General features: G+C 69.6%; 2 protein-coding genes across 2 annotated transcripts in view; one reads left to right on the forward strand and one right to left on the reverse strand.

Annotated features, from left to right (window-relative positions):
- The window catches only part of CHLRE_01g023787v5 (uncharacterized protein), a 6,096-nt gene extending 4,471 nt beyond the window's left edge, over positions 1–1,625 (forward strand). The window contains exon 8 of the mRNA XM_043058522.1: positions 303–1,625. Coding sequence (XP_042928436.1) covers positions 303–481 — 179 coding nt within the window. The 3' untranslated portion in view covers positions 482–1,625. The remainder of the gene's footprint in view (positions 1–302) is intronic.
- Positions 1,626–4,603: 2,978 nt separating this feature from the next.
- On the reverse strand, positions 4,604–13,619 carry CHLRE_01g023800v5 (uncharacterized protein). Its single transcript, XM_043058523.1, has 2 exons — positions 5,988–13,619; positions 4,604–5,610 (listed from the first exon to the last, which is right to left on the reverse strand). The coding sequence occupies exons 1-2, from the start codon at positions 13,437–13,439 to the stop codon at positions 5,335–5,337; spliced, it is 7,728 nt and encodes a 2,575-aa protein (XP_042928437.1). The 5' UTR covers positions 13,440–13,619; the 3' UTR covers positions 4,604–5,334.
- Positions 13,620–13,648: the final 29 nt, after the last annotated feature.

A 13,648-nucleotide genomic window follows, 5' to 3' on the forward strand; every position in this document is an offset into this window, starting at 1 on the left:
CCCTGGCGCGCGCCATCAACGGTGGGTGGGGGCAGGGCAGGGCAGGGCAAGGCAGGGAGAGGGCAGAGATGGCGAGGTGGAGGGTGCTGGTCAGGGCGCTGGTGCAGGAGATGGGGTTGCAGGGTTGCCGTAGCTCTCGCTGCCCTTTCGCTGCCCTCTCCGCGCCCCGGCTCTCCTTCATCCCCCCTCCTCCCCCTCCCCCTGTGGCCCCGCCACCTCCTCCCCCCCACCCTTCGCTACACTTTCTCTGTACCAAACTTTGCGACCCCCTCCCACCCGCCCCACCCACCTCCCCTCCACAGAGTGGGACGGCGGTCTGGTGCTGGTGTCGCACGACTTCCGGCTCATTGGCCAGGTGGCCAACGAGATCTGGGAGGTGGGCCACGGCGCTGTCACCAAGTGGCAGGGCGACATCCAGTCCTACAAGGCGCACCTCAAGGCCACGCACGAGGCGCTGGGCAACCGCAAGGACATGCGGTGATGAGGCGGTGATGAGGTGGTGGGGCGGTGGTGGGGAAGAGGCGGTGGGGGGGAGAGGTGGGGGGGGGGGGCACCCGCACACAGGCACTGACACAGGCACGCGTGGGGGCAAGATGGGGAGGTGAGGCAGGGGAAGAGGAGGGGGCGGAGCAGGAGGAGGAGGAGCAGAGGAGGAGGAGGTTTCGGCGGTCGGCTGCGCGGCGGTGGCAGTAGCGGTGGCAGTGGCGCGAGTGATTTCGGGCGGCCATGGATTGGGGGCTGCGCATAGCATGGTTAATCTACGGGAATCAGGGCGTGCGGGGCGACATTTGGCGCCCACACAGTCAGGATTCCGCTAGAAATGGATGGTCTTCTGCGTGTTGTTGTACTTCCCTCGTTGCAAGGACCGTGCGAGCGCAGGTGGGCAGAGGGCGGTATCTGTTGCTGACCGTTGCTGGCCGTGCTGGCAGGAGTTGTGTTGCACGGTCCGCATGCATGATGCGGCCGGTGCTGGGGTGCTGGATCCAGCGACCTTTTGCGTGATGTGGCTTTTGCGGTTGCGTGGACAGTGGAAAGGGGCAAAACGACAGGATGCAGGGGAAAGACACGAACCGTGCCGTGCAGGCGAGCATTGAATTTTGGTGTGCGGCAGGCGGGGGGCGTGCCGATGGCCTTCCTGGGACGGCGTGGGCTCCGATGCGTGTCGTGTCGTGGCCTGTACTTGGGCGCGGGATGCGGCAGTGGTTGCGTGTGCGTGCCGGCTGGATTGTAGGGGCGGGGCTGTTCGGCAGTGCTGGGTGGCTCGCAGGGGGCCGGCGGCATGTCATGTGTTTGTTGCTGTCATGAGCAACTTTGGACGCGCGCTACCTGCATGTTACTTATTTGTGTGTGTGTGTGCGTGTGTGTGTGTGTGTGTGTGGTGATGAGGCAAGGGCAAGGGTAGTGCGTAGTGTCTGCAGAGCGTGGCGTCCTATGCATGTTGGGTAGGGTGGGTGGCTGGCGGTGGCGGCGCAGGGTGCGGCTGGGGCAGCACGCGTCGAGAGATCCCCACGGGGGTGCGCGACCCGGATCAAGTGCTGACAGTGGGGCGCGTGCCGGGGCGACGTGTGCGCGCCTGCCGGGCCCGGCTGCCGCACGCCACGCCTGCTGTGTAAGGCATGAGATGGAACATGGCAAGGGGCAGGAAAGCGTAGTCCCGATGTGTGTGGCTCCCACCCGTGCCCACATAAATGCGTAGCAAGAAGGGACAAGGCATTGGTGCGTCGTTCGCGCGCTGTTACTGTACCGACGGTAGCTGGCAGGTTGTGTCGATGTTTTGCTGACGCGCATTCCTCACGCTCCGGGCGCCCGGCCAAGGCGATAGCACCACACAGACTCAATGCGACGCCACACCGCGCGGATAGCATAGCCGATGCGCACCTGCAGGCAGTCGACCGGCGTCCACGGATGAGCTGTGTAGACGAGCACTAGCGTAATGCAACGGCGTGCAGCAAAACAATGGCCGGGCGACAGTGTGACAAGCAGGGGCAAGAACAAGGCGAAGCAAAGCAGAAGAGGGGCCCGAATGTGTACGACAATTGTGGCGGGCAGGCCGAATGCGGTGCAACACGCCAACAACACAACCGGAGGTGAGGAAGCGTTGCTGATGGTGAGGATAGGTGCTGCGACGTTCGGTAGGGGAGCTGTGGCCGCGCACTAGATGGGAGGAAGTTTCCGAGGTGTTGTTTCCGAGGCATTGTTTGTGGCTGATGTTTGTGGCTGATTAAGAAAGAAGCAGAGTTTCGGCTGTGAGCGGCTGGCGAGGAGAGGCGAGGGCTGTTGCGTTTTGGAAGGCGGGCGGAAGGCCGCACACGCCGGGAGTCGGGCAGGCTGTAGATTTCGCTGAAGCTGCGTTTGAGAAGGGAGCCGAAGGGACAGCTGGGGTGGGACAGCTGGAAGGGACAACTGGAAGGGACGACTGGAAGGGACAGCTGGGAGGGACATCTGGGAGGGGACAGCGGATGTGGGACTGCTGGGGTGGGACAGCTGGGGAGAGGCACGGGACAGCTGGCATGGGACGCTGGGTGGCTGCAGAGGCTGGCAGCGCTGGGGCTGGTACGTAGGTGGGTACTTGGGTACGCGGCTGGATGGAGCCCGGGCTCACGAAGAGCTCCCCGGTGGCATGACAGGAGGCGGCGTCTTAAAATCATCAGCCCTGCGGCACGGGAGCGCGGAGAGGGGACACGCGCACACACACAGGGCAAAACACAGCCAGGACGAAAAGCCCGCCAAGGAGCCCGCCCACGCAGCCAACACGCGCCCGCCGCAAACAGGCACTCACACGCGCACACACAACCCACAAGACGGCCGAGAAGCCGGCGATCACGCACCGCACGCCCCACACACGGCCGGCGGGACAGCACACTCCCGAAAAGCAGCGCCCCTAACGCAAACCCAAGAACCCGACCTGCGCCGAACCGACAAGGAAAAAGCCCACACGCGCGCCAAGCCCCAAACTTAGCACCGACCTGTGTCCCTACCGTAAAACTGGAAACCAGAAGCCCAGCACGGGAACACCGGCACGGCCGTCCCCGCACCGCAGAGCGGTTCAGGGCAGCCGGGACCGGCGCCCCACCCCCAATCACCTACTACAAGCCACCGCACCGCTCGGTACCGCCGCTACCGTCGCCCATATCGCCGCTCCACGGCTGTCGTGCTGGCTGAGGCTGACGCTGCTGCGTCACATCTGGGGCTGCTGCTAACAGATGGACATATCGCTGCCGCTGTCAGAGGAGATGGACATGTCGTCGCCGGAGCCGATGTTGTTGTCGCCGTGGCACCAGGCCGCGTGGCCAGCAGGAGGGAAGGGAAGCGGTGGTGCGGGCAGGGCCGGCAGGACGACGGCGGCGGCGACTGGTGGCGCGGGGGCCGGAGGGGGAGGCGGCGGCGGGGCCGCCGGCGGAGGAGGGGGCAGATCCGGGGGCGGCAGGAGGCTGAGGAGCCCGCGTGAGGTCATGGTACCCGGCAGCAGTTGGCGATGCCGACAATAGAAGCGCATGAGGGCCTTGCGGAGGAAGGGGCGCGGGTAGGCGCGCAGATGCAGCCGCCGCAGCGTGCGCCGTGCTGACGTGATGAAGGTGCCGAGGGTGGTGCAGAGCCGCGCAAGGGTGACGAGGGCGCCGATGACAACGTTGAAGCGCACGTGCCGGGGGATGCAGGAGTAGAACGGGGTGAAGCGGGAGACGCCGAGCTGCGCAAACTTGGGGCTGTCGCGTTTGTCGTACGGCTGTAGGTCGTACACGACGTGCCCGTAGATGTTGCTGCTGTGGGGGGTGATGGCGAAGTTGAGGTAAGGCGTGGCGACGCCGGCGGCGGGTGTGGCGCCGGAGGCCGCCAAGGTGAGGTCGGTGGAGTAGATGCCAGGGATGCCGGCAAGCGATTGGGATTGCAGCAGCAGGTGGGGAAGGAAGGGGTTGCAGCAGCCGAGGAGGTCGTCGGTGTACCGCTGGGTGTCTTGGAACGCCAGTAGCACATCAAGGGCGAGGGAAGCTTCCGCGCACAAGGAGCTGGCGGAGGGCATGAAGACGCGGGTGTAGAGTGCGTGCTGCCAGCGCAACTCATCATAGGCAAGGACCAGGTTGGCAACGTACGAAGCGAAGTTGGCGCCCATGGCGACGCCGCGAATTTGCAGGTAGGGCTGGCCGCGGTAGGAGGTGTAGGCATGCGTAAGCAGGGCGCGCAGCACCGTGCGGAGGACGCCGGGCGTCCACATATAGTAACGGCCGTGAGCGTCGAGACCTCGATGCGGATGGGGAGCAGGCGGGGGGCGCCCGCGGCGGGCGGCGGAGGTGGATTTGGGGCTGGCGCGGGCAAGCCATGCGGCTTCGGTAGGCCACTGGGCTTCGGCTGCACGGTTGTACGGGTAGAACTGGAGGCCGGCGGCTCCATCATGCAGGGTGGAGAGGACGAGGGAGAAGAGGTTGACCAAATGCTCGATGCAGGTAGGAATAGGCAGGTTGGTGAAGAGCCGTTCCACGTCATATGTGCACACGGCCGGCGCGGAGATAGGGCCGGGCAGCTGACATGGCGCGGCAGTCGAGGCGGTGTAGGTGACGGTGGCGATGGGTGGCCCAGGGGCAGGGGGCGGGTACCGGATCGTGCGTGTAAGGCATGACAATGTAAGGCCTGCGCTGGCAGGCCATGTATCACAGGACACTACTAGGCTACTAGGTGTCTTAATCTCTTCGACACGACGTGTGCAGCAGCTAGAGGAATGCTCATGGCATCACTTGCAGCAACGAGACTGTTTCTTGAGTTGTCGGACCAGCAGCCGTGTCCAGTGGGCGAATGGTCGCATCAGCCCTTCCGATGCTGCGGCCCACACACGCCTGAATGCCCGTCTCAAATCTCAACGTCCTAATCTCCATCCTTTCTGTGCTCGCCCCGATATCTCAGCCTCCCTGCACATGCCATGCAAATTCCATCACAACGCAACCCGAGGCAGTGCGACAGCCAAGGCAACTTCAACCTTCTGCTCTGTGCCCCATACCATGACACCACCCCGCTAAACCGTAAACGGCATCCATCAGTTCTCGCTCAAGTTGGGTCAACGCTGCCTCTGGGCTGTGCTCCCAGCGGTGCTCTCGGCGGTGCACTTCTTGGCGTCGGTGTTGCCCTGCTTGTCGGCGCGGGCCTCCCACTCGGCGCCAGGAAGCTCCCTAAGCAACTTCTTCACAGCCCGGACTTTCAGGGCCACCACCTGTTGGTCAAACGTGACCAGAGGCATTGCGAGTGATATCGGGGTGATAAGCGGCTCCGGCTGTGTAGGGAGGGTGTAAAATTGATACGGTTGCCGAGGTACCGGTATGACAAGCAGCGTGTACGTGTACGTGTACGTTACATCTGCCGCCGCCTGCGCTTGCCGCCCCTCGCTCCCGGCAGCCGCTGCTGTTGTTGCTGGACACCTCCACCTCCACCTCCTGCGCCGCCCTCGCCATCTCCCCCTCCACCTCCGGGAGGGTAGCCAAGGCCCCCGGGGCCACCGCCGCCGCCGCCGCCGCCCGGACCAAACGGTGGAAGCATGGGCAGCGGCGGCGGCATCCCCCAGGGGAACAGCAGCTCTGGCGGCAGGTGCCCAAACGGCGACGCGCCCAGCATGGGACCGAACAAGCCCTGTGAAGGCGCGTGTGTGTGTGTGTGTGTGTGTGTGCGTGTGTGTACGCATGTTTGGGATGGCGTGTCAGCAACAGGAAGACCGACACAGACAGTCCGGAATGAGGCGGCAGGGTGCGGCGTGCGCGTGGCGCAGCACACCCCACAGGGCAGGGCCGCGGGGAAGGTCCGCATGCGCCGTGGCATGGCACGGCAATCGCCAGCGGACACACAGCAGCTGCGCATCATGCTCAGGGGTGCAAGCGCGAGGACACGTCACACGTCACACGTCACACGGCACACGCGTCATTCAACGGCAGGAACAGCAGCGCACCCGAGCCCCTCATCATCCAACCAATGACACACACACGTACGCTCACACACACACACGCTCTCACTTGCTGCACGAGGGGGTCCATTGCAAACGCCGCCGCCGCCATCGCCGCCGCCGCCTGCTCCAGTTGCTGGTTCTGAGACCCCGGCGGCGCCTCGCCGCCATCGCCACCCGCCTCTGGAGGGCCAGCATCAGTAGCGCTGCCCTTGCCCTGCCCACGCTCCTGCCAAACCACTGCCGCACGCTCCTGGGCTTGCTGTTGCTGCTGGTGTTTCTGCTGCTGCTTCCTTTGCTTCTTGGTTAGCGCTGGCTGCTGCGGCTGCTGCAGCTGCTGTGGCTGGTGCTGCGGCTGCGGCAGCGGCGGCGCATCCCGCAGTGATGCCCGCCGCCCGGCGGGTGCGCCGCTTTCTGCTGGCGGCTGCGGCTGCGGCTGCTTTGACAGGGTGGGGTCGGTCCACTGAATCTGCTCGTGCACCCGCGGCTGCCGATCCGTCGCCGCCTCTCCACCGCCACCGCCTGCAGCGCTGCCGCTGCCCACCGCTGCAGCAGCGGCAGTAGCAGTATCAGTGGCAGCGGCATTGACACTGGCAGTAGCACTGGCAGTGGCAGGCGCGGACGCGGTAGACTTCTTATGCAGCAGCATGTCGGCGTCCAGCTTCCTCGCGGCCTTGGCGTTCTTTATCTCCTTTCTTGACTTCTGCAGCTCCACCCCAATCCGCGCCGACTCGGTCAGCTTGCCCGACGGCTTGCCGGCGCTCTGCGGCCGCGGCAGGGGCGGCGCGTCCCTCAGCGGCTGCTGCGAGCGACTGCCGAGCCGCACCGCCTCCCCGTGCTCGTGCGCGGGGCGCTCACGGCCCTGGCGGCGCGTGCGGGCGGCCGGCGCGGCCGCGGGCGGCCGCGAACTGTCGCCAGGCGCCGCGCCAGCTGTCGATACGGCCGTCGCCGAGTCTGCCTGCAGGCTACCAGTGGAGGCCTCCGCCTCTGCCCCTGCCTCCGCTCCCGTGCCCGGCGCCGGTTGGCGCGGGCTGGTACTTGCAGCGGCAGCGGCTGCTGGTGCGGCGGCGCCACCGTCGTTGCGTTGGCTAGCGCCGCTGGCGTCTGGCTCGCGCTGCCGCTCGCCCTGCTCCCGCTCCGCCGCCGGCGTGGCTTCTTGCGCCTCCTGTGCCTGTTGTTCCGCCAGCGCCTGCGCCTGACTCCGCGAAGACGGACGGCCTCGCTGCTGCTGCTGCTGCTGCTGCTGCTGCTGCGATGGCTGCTGCTGCTGCTGCTTAGGCGGCGACGCCTCCGTTCCCTGGCCAGTCGATCCCCGCCGACGCCGCTGGTCCTCCTGCTGGTGCGCCTGCGCCCGCTGCGTGCTCCGCTCCTTCTGCCGCTGCTGCCGCCGCCCGCCGGCGCCGCCGTCTGCGCCATCCCGAGGCGAGCCCGGCGGCGCGTCTCGCCCGCGCGACCCCGGCCTCGGCCCTTGGCCTCGCTCCCGATCCAGCTCCCAAGGCAGCGGCGGCGGGCCGTAGGGGCCGGCTCCCGGCGGCGGCATTCGATCGGCGGCAAACATGGGGCGGGGGCCACGACCCGGCGGCGGACGCAGACCCGGCAGCCCATCCCGGTGCCAGTCCCAATCCGCCCGCTCCTGCGCCCGCTCCCGCTCCCACTCCCACTCCCGCTCCCGCTCCCGGCCGATGCCTCGCAGCTGCCACTCGCGCTCGCGCTCGCGGCTGAGCTCCCAGTCCGGTGGATGGCGGCCCACGGGCGAGAAGGGCGGGCCGTGCGGGTGCGGGTGCGGGTGTCCGTGCGGCGGCGGTGACAGCGGCCGCATGGGGCCGTACGGCAGCGGCTCGCCAGGCCCGCCAGGGCCGCCGTAGTGCCGCCAGTGCGGCGGCGGCGGGCCGGAGACTGGGTCGTAGTGCTGCGTTTGGCCGTGGAGGGGCGGCGGCGCGCCGCCGCCGCCGCCGCCGTCGCCAAAGCCCATGCCGGCGTACGGCTGCTGCGGCTGCAGCCCGTCATCTGCCGGCGGCAGGCCGTGCTGTAGATACGACGAGCCAGGGTGCGGGTACGCGGCGCCGGGCGGGTACTGCTCCTGCTGCAGGTGCAGCGGCTGTACATACGGCTGCTGCTGCTGCTGCGCGGGGTCGTACGGCGGGTAGCCGTAGGCCTGCGGCGGGTAGGCTTGGTAGCCCGTTCCCTGTTGGTCTAGGACAGGATGCTGTGGCTGTGGCTGTGGCTGTGGCTGTTGCTGCGCTGGCGCAGCAGCAGGAGGCGGCGGCGAAGGCGGCGGCGGCGGCGGGGGTGGCGAGGCGGACGGCGACGTGTCCTCATGCGCAGGGTCGCCAGGCGTATCACCGGCGCCTGCAGCCGCGCCGCCGGCGGCGGGTGGCGCTCCGGCGAATGTGGCGGGCTTGACGGTGGCAGCGGCGCCGCGTCGGCCAGCCAAGGAGAATGTCAGCACCTGCGGCGGCGGCGACGCAGGCGGCAGCGGCGGCGGCGCCTCCACCTCCACCACATCGCTATCATCCTCCACGTCCATGTTGTCCGTGTCAGCCACCTCACTCGCCTGTGGTGCCGCCTCCGCCGCCACCACCGCCTCCGCCTCCGCAGGCAGCGGCGGCGGCGCCGCCGTCGCGTGGTGTGCAGAGCCCGCTGTTGCATCGGCGGCGGTCGTCAAGGCCGTACCGGCAGGAGCCGCCGCGGTAGGGGCCGCAGCCGCGGTGCCGGCCGCCTCGTCCACACCATCCCGACTCCGCCGCCGCTTATGCCCAGCTGCACGCTCCTTCTCCCGCTCCCTCTCCCGCTCCTTCTCGCGGTCCCTCTCGCGCTCCTTCTCCCGCTCCTTCTCGCGCTCCTTCTCGCGCTCCTTCTCGCGCTCCTTCTCGCGCTCTTTCTCCCGCTCTTTCTCGCGTTCCCGCTCGCGCTCGCGTTCCCGCTGCCTTTCACGCTCACGCTCACGGTCCCGGTCGCGCTCCCGCTGCCGCTGGCGATCATCCCGCTCCCTGTCGTACTCCCGCTGTCGCTCCCTGTCCCAGGTCGCATCACGGTCCCGATCTCGGTCACGTGCTTCCACCCGCCGGGAGCCCGTAGCGCCGCCAGCCCGGCCTCCCGCCTCCTCCTCCTTCCGCGCCTCCTCCCGCTGCCGCTGCGCTGCACGCCCTGCAGGCTCCGCCCCGGCAGCGCCTGTGTCGGCCTGCGGAGCCGACTGCCCCTCTGCCCCGGGCTGCCCGTCCAAGCCTGCAGCTGCCGCCGCCTCCGACACCACCTCGCCTGATTCCCGGTCGCTGTCGGCGCCAGCCGCCGCTGCCGCAGTCGCGCCCGCGGCGTTGCCAGCAGGCGTGGCGCTTCGTGTGCCGGCGCCCTCCCGGTCTGACGACAGCCGCAGAGCTCGGTCGCGTTCGCGCTCGCGCACCCCGTCCATGCTGCGCCGGCTCGCCCCAACAAGGCTGCGGCCCCTGTCACCCTCCCTGTCGCGGACCCCGGCACCTCGGCTGCGGCTGCGGCTCCGTGTGCGACCCTGGCTGTGGCTGCGGCTGCGGGCATCCATGGACGCCCGGCGCCTGTCCTGCTCCCTGTCCCGATCCCGTTCCCGCTCCCTGTCCCGCAGCCGATCCCGATCTCGGTCGCGATCGTAGCCGTGATCTCGGCTGTGCAGGTCACGTTCCCGCTCACGTTCACGGCTTCCGAGACCCCGTGCGTCACGCTCCCTCTCCCGCTCTCTGACACGGAGCCGCTCCCGATCCCGCTCACGTTCAAGGTCGCGCTCTCGGTCCCGCTCCCGGTCGCGATCCCTGCTGCGCTCGCGGTCTCGGGAGTCCCTGCCGCGCTCCCGGTCCCACTCACGCTGCCGCTCGCGCTCCTGGCCTGCGTCCTTGCCCTCGGCTGTCTCGCGGGCAGCCGCCGTGGCCTTGCCTTCCGCGCCTGCTATGCTGCTTGCCCGAGCTCCCTCCGGCGCGCCATCCGCACTGCTGCCGCACTGCCTGTTGACCGCAGCCGGCGCCGCCGCTGCCTGAGCACCCGCACCTGCTGCGCCCTCCAAGGAGGCTGCATCCTTTGAGGCGGCTGCTGCATCCCTCGAGGCGACTGCGCCCGCGCTTTCATGCGGCTGTGTCCGGGGTGACAGCTCCGGAGCGGGTGCGGCAGCAGTGGCAGCAACGGCAGCAGCAGGTGCCTGCAACGCCGCCGCGCTTGCCTCTGCATCTGCCTCGAGCTGCCGCACAGGCACGGTGCCCGCCTCTGCTCCTGCCTCAGCTGTCGTCACCGCTGCTTCTGTGCCTGCTGCCTCTGGCTCGGGCTCTGCGGCAGCAGCGGGCAGGGCTGTGTCTACTGTGGCGGCAGCAGCCGCTGGCGCCTGTGACACGGCGGCATCGGGCTGCAGGGCCGACGCCACGGCCGGCGCTGCCGCTGCTCCTGCTTCTGCCACTGCAGCTGTCGCAGGCGCAGGTGCCTCCTCGCCAACGGCTGCGCTGGCCCCGGCTGCGGCCCCTGCCTGGGCCGGTGCCGGTGCAGTCTCCAATCCACCGCTGACAGCCGACTGCAAGACAGCAGTCACGGCCGCTGCCGCCACCGCCTTGGCCTTGGCCCTGTCCGCTGCCGGTGCCGCTGCCGCTGCAGCCTTGGCCTTGGCCCTGTCCGCTGCCCCCTTGGCCTTGGCCTTGACCCTGACCGCGGACACCGCCGCCGTGAGTGCCTCCCAGTCCAGCCTCACAACCTCCAGCGGCTCGCTGGTTCCCGCCTCGGCTGCGGCCGGCACCGTCTCAAGCACGAATACACCCTTTGCGCCGCCGTCAGACGCCGACGGGCCGCCGCCGCCACCGCCACCGCTGCCGTTGCCGCCGCCGCCGCCCCCCTCCTGCTGCTGTAGCAGCCGCGCGCGAAGCGCCTCCTTCGCCTGCGCCTGCTCGGCGCGCGGCAGCGCCTTCCGCACCGGCGCTGCCGCCACCGACAGGACCGCGGTCATGGCGCGCCAGTCTCCCTTTTTGGGGATGGGCGCCAGAAAGGCGCCGAGGGCGCGATACACACGGTTCGCCTCGTGGACTGTGGGCCGGCCGCGGTCGCCCGGGAACGCGGCGGCGAGCAGCCTCATCTGGGAAGGCGTGGGGGCGGGCGCAGCCAGCTGCTCTGGCGACGGCTGCGTGGCACTTGTGGCCGCAGGCGCGGCTGCTGCTGTGGCGTCGGCTGCCGGGGTTGGCGCTGGTGCTGGTGCTGGCACTAGCGCTGGTGCTTGCACCGGCGCTGGTGCTGGTGCTTGCGCCGGCGCTGACGCTGGTGCTGGTGCTGACGCTGGTGCTTGCGCCGGAGCTGGTGCTGGTGCTGGTGCTGGCGCTGGCGCTGGTGCTGGCGCTGGTGCTGGCGCTGGTGCTAGCGCTAATGCTGGCGCTAGTGCTGGCGCTGGTGTCAGGGAAGCTGGTGCTGGCGGTTGTGTCACGGGGGCTGGGGCTGGCGGTGCGGCGTCAGCTGCGAGCCCCACACTGACGCTGCGGCGCTCTGTTGCCACGGCCGCTGCGGTGGTGTGGGAGGGCTGCTCCCCCTCCCGCCGTGGCTGAGATGAACTGGCGGTCGCGGTGGCGGCCACGGTAGCGGTGGTGTTGGCGGTGGTGGTAGCGGTGGTGGTTGCGGTGGTGGTTGCGGTGGTTGCGGTGGTGGTGGCGGTGGTGGTGGTGCCTGCTGCCGGCTGCTGGGGGATCATCGGCGGCCCCCACTTCCTGCGTGTGCCTGTCAGTGGCGGCGGCAACTGGTGCGCCAGGGCCGGCTGCGGCTGTGGCGCCTGCTCCTGCGGCGCCGGCGACGAGCGGTCCGCTGCACCGGGCGGCAGCAGGCGCACCGACCCCGAGCCCGGCCCGGACCCTTGCGCTGCCCCAGCCAATGCTCCCCTGGCACCGGCAGCACCAGCGGTAGCCGCACCCGATGCCCGAGCCGCTGGATTTGCAGCAGCAGGAGGGGCGGACTCCAGAGCGGCATCCCGCGCAGGCGAAGCCGGCGCACCTCGCCGCACTGACGCCGGCCGCTCCGGCTGCACCTGCTGCTCCGGCCCGCGCTTGCGCTGCTGGACAGCCTGCGGCTCCTGACCCTGCGCTCGCGGCCGTTCCTCGCCCGCGGCTCTGTCAGCACTCGAGCCCAGCGGCCGAGCTTCTGCGGAATCGCTTGCGACACCACCCGCCCTCGCTGTCGTTCCCCCGGTCCCACCGGCTCTGGCCGCAGCAGCTTCGGCGCCCTGCGGTGGCGCAGCTGCTGCGAGAGCCTCTGCCGCTGCCGCTGCGGCCTCCACCTCCACCTCCGCCGTCCGGCCCGCCTCCCGCAGTCGCCCCAACAGCGGTCCCAGCGGGCCCGGGCGCTCAGCATACCCCAGCGTTGCCGTCACTGCCAGCAGCTGCGCCGCAGAGCGGCTGGCCAGCTGCAGCAGCTCACCCAGCCGCGCCTGCTGCCGCGGGCTGGGCGGCGCCGGCGGCGACACGGCCCGAGACGAAGGCGACGGCGCCGACGGCAGCAACAGCGCCGCCAGCGGCACCTGGGGCTGGCGAGCCGGCAGCTGCTGCTGTGCTGCCGCCACCGCTGCCGCCGCCGTTGCTGCTGCTCCTCCGGTGGCGGCCGCAGCTGCCCTGGCTTCGGCGGCGGCCCGGGCATCCGTCGCCTGCCGGGCTGCCACCGCCGCCTGCGCCGCCTCCGCCTCCTGGGCTGCCGCCGCGGCAGCGCCCTCGGCTTCAGCAGCGGCGGCCTCCTCCGCCGTCGCTGCGGCGCCCGCCGCCGCCAGCCGCTCCTCCGCCGCCTGCTTGCGTGCCTCCAGCTCCTGCCGCCGCCGCCGCAGCTGCTCGGCCTCCAGCGACAGACTCGACAGCAGCAGCGGCGGCTGGTGCTGCTGGTAGGGGTGCTGCTGGTAGGGGTGCTGCTGGTAGGCGTGCTGTCGCTGCTGTTGTTGCCGGGGTTGAGGTGCTAGTGACGACAGCGGCGCCACTGCCGCCAGCTCGGCGCCGCTGGCCGGCTGCGCCGCCAGGCCGGCGGCCCACCAGCCGGTGCTGACAGGCGCCGCAGCCGGGTAGCCGGCGGCGCCGTGCAGCGGCGCCAGTGGCGGCGGCGGCGCGCGCTCCAGAGCCATTAGCATCGCCGCCGCCAGGTGGGTGCCGCTGGCGCCGCCGGGGCCGCCGCCGCCAGCTGCTTGCGGCGAGCCGGGGAAGAAGCCGGGCGGAGCCATCGGCGGCTGAGCCGCCAGCGTCGCGGTGAGGCGGGCCGCCAGATCCAGCTTGGCGCGGCTCTCCAGCAGCCCCCGCATCTGGCAGCGCATGTCGGACTGCACAAGTGCCATCAGCCGCCCTTGGAGCAGCGCCGCGGGCGGGCTGGGGTGCGGGTACGCAGAGGGGCTGTGCGCCTGTGGCGCGGTGTGCTGCCAGACCTGGCCCGAGACCTGGGCCCTCCCGCCAGCGTCGGCCGGCAAGCCAGAGTGCTCCATGCTGCTTCCTCCTGGGGCACTGGTCGCGTTGAGTTGGCCAGGAGGCGCATTCTGAGCCGCGGCGAGCCTACTGTGCACTTCTGACTCCATGGCGTGCGTCCGGAAGCGTCAACGAGCTTCAAATCAAGCAGTACTTATCTCCTTGGAAGCCATCCTTGTCGAGATGTTTTGATGATGTTTGACGGATCATAATGGCAGACCGGCCCAGCTTGCAGGCGAAACACCGCTGAAGCGCAATCCACTGTCATTACTACACTTACAGATAGCTGGTATATACGTAGGAAGCAACCTTGCCTACA

Source organism: Chlamydomonas reinhardtii, chromosome 1 (genome assembly GCF_000002595.2).
Source record: "Chlamydomonas reinhardtii strain CC-503 cw92 mt+ chromosome 1, whole genome shotgun sequence".
Lineage (NCBI taxonomy): Eukaryota > Viridiplantae > Chlorophyta > Chlorophyceae > Chlamydomonadales > Chlamydomonadaceae > Chlamydomonas > Chlamydomonas reinhardtii.

Excerpts from the sequence above, each read along its gene's own strand:
- CHLRE_01g023800v5 (XM_043058523.1), bottom strand. The coding sequence starts at position 13,439 with ATGGAGTCAGAAGTGCACAGTAGGCTCGCCGCGGCTCAGAATGCGCCT. Across the intron at positions 5,611-5,987 it reads TGGACCCCCTCGTGCAGCAA|GGCTTGTTCGGTCCCATGCT; the intron begins GTGAGAGCGTGT and ends GCGCCTTCACAG.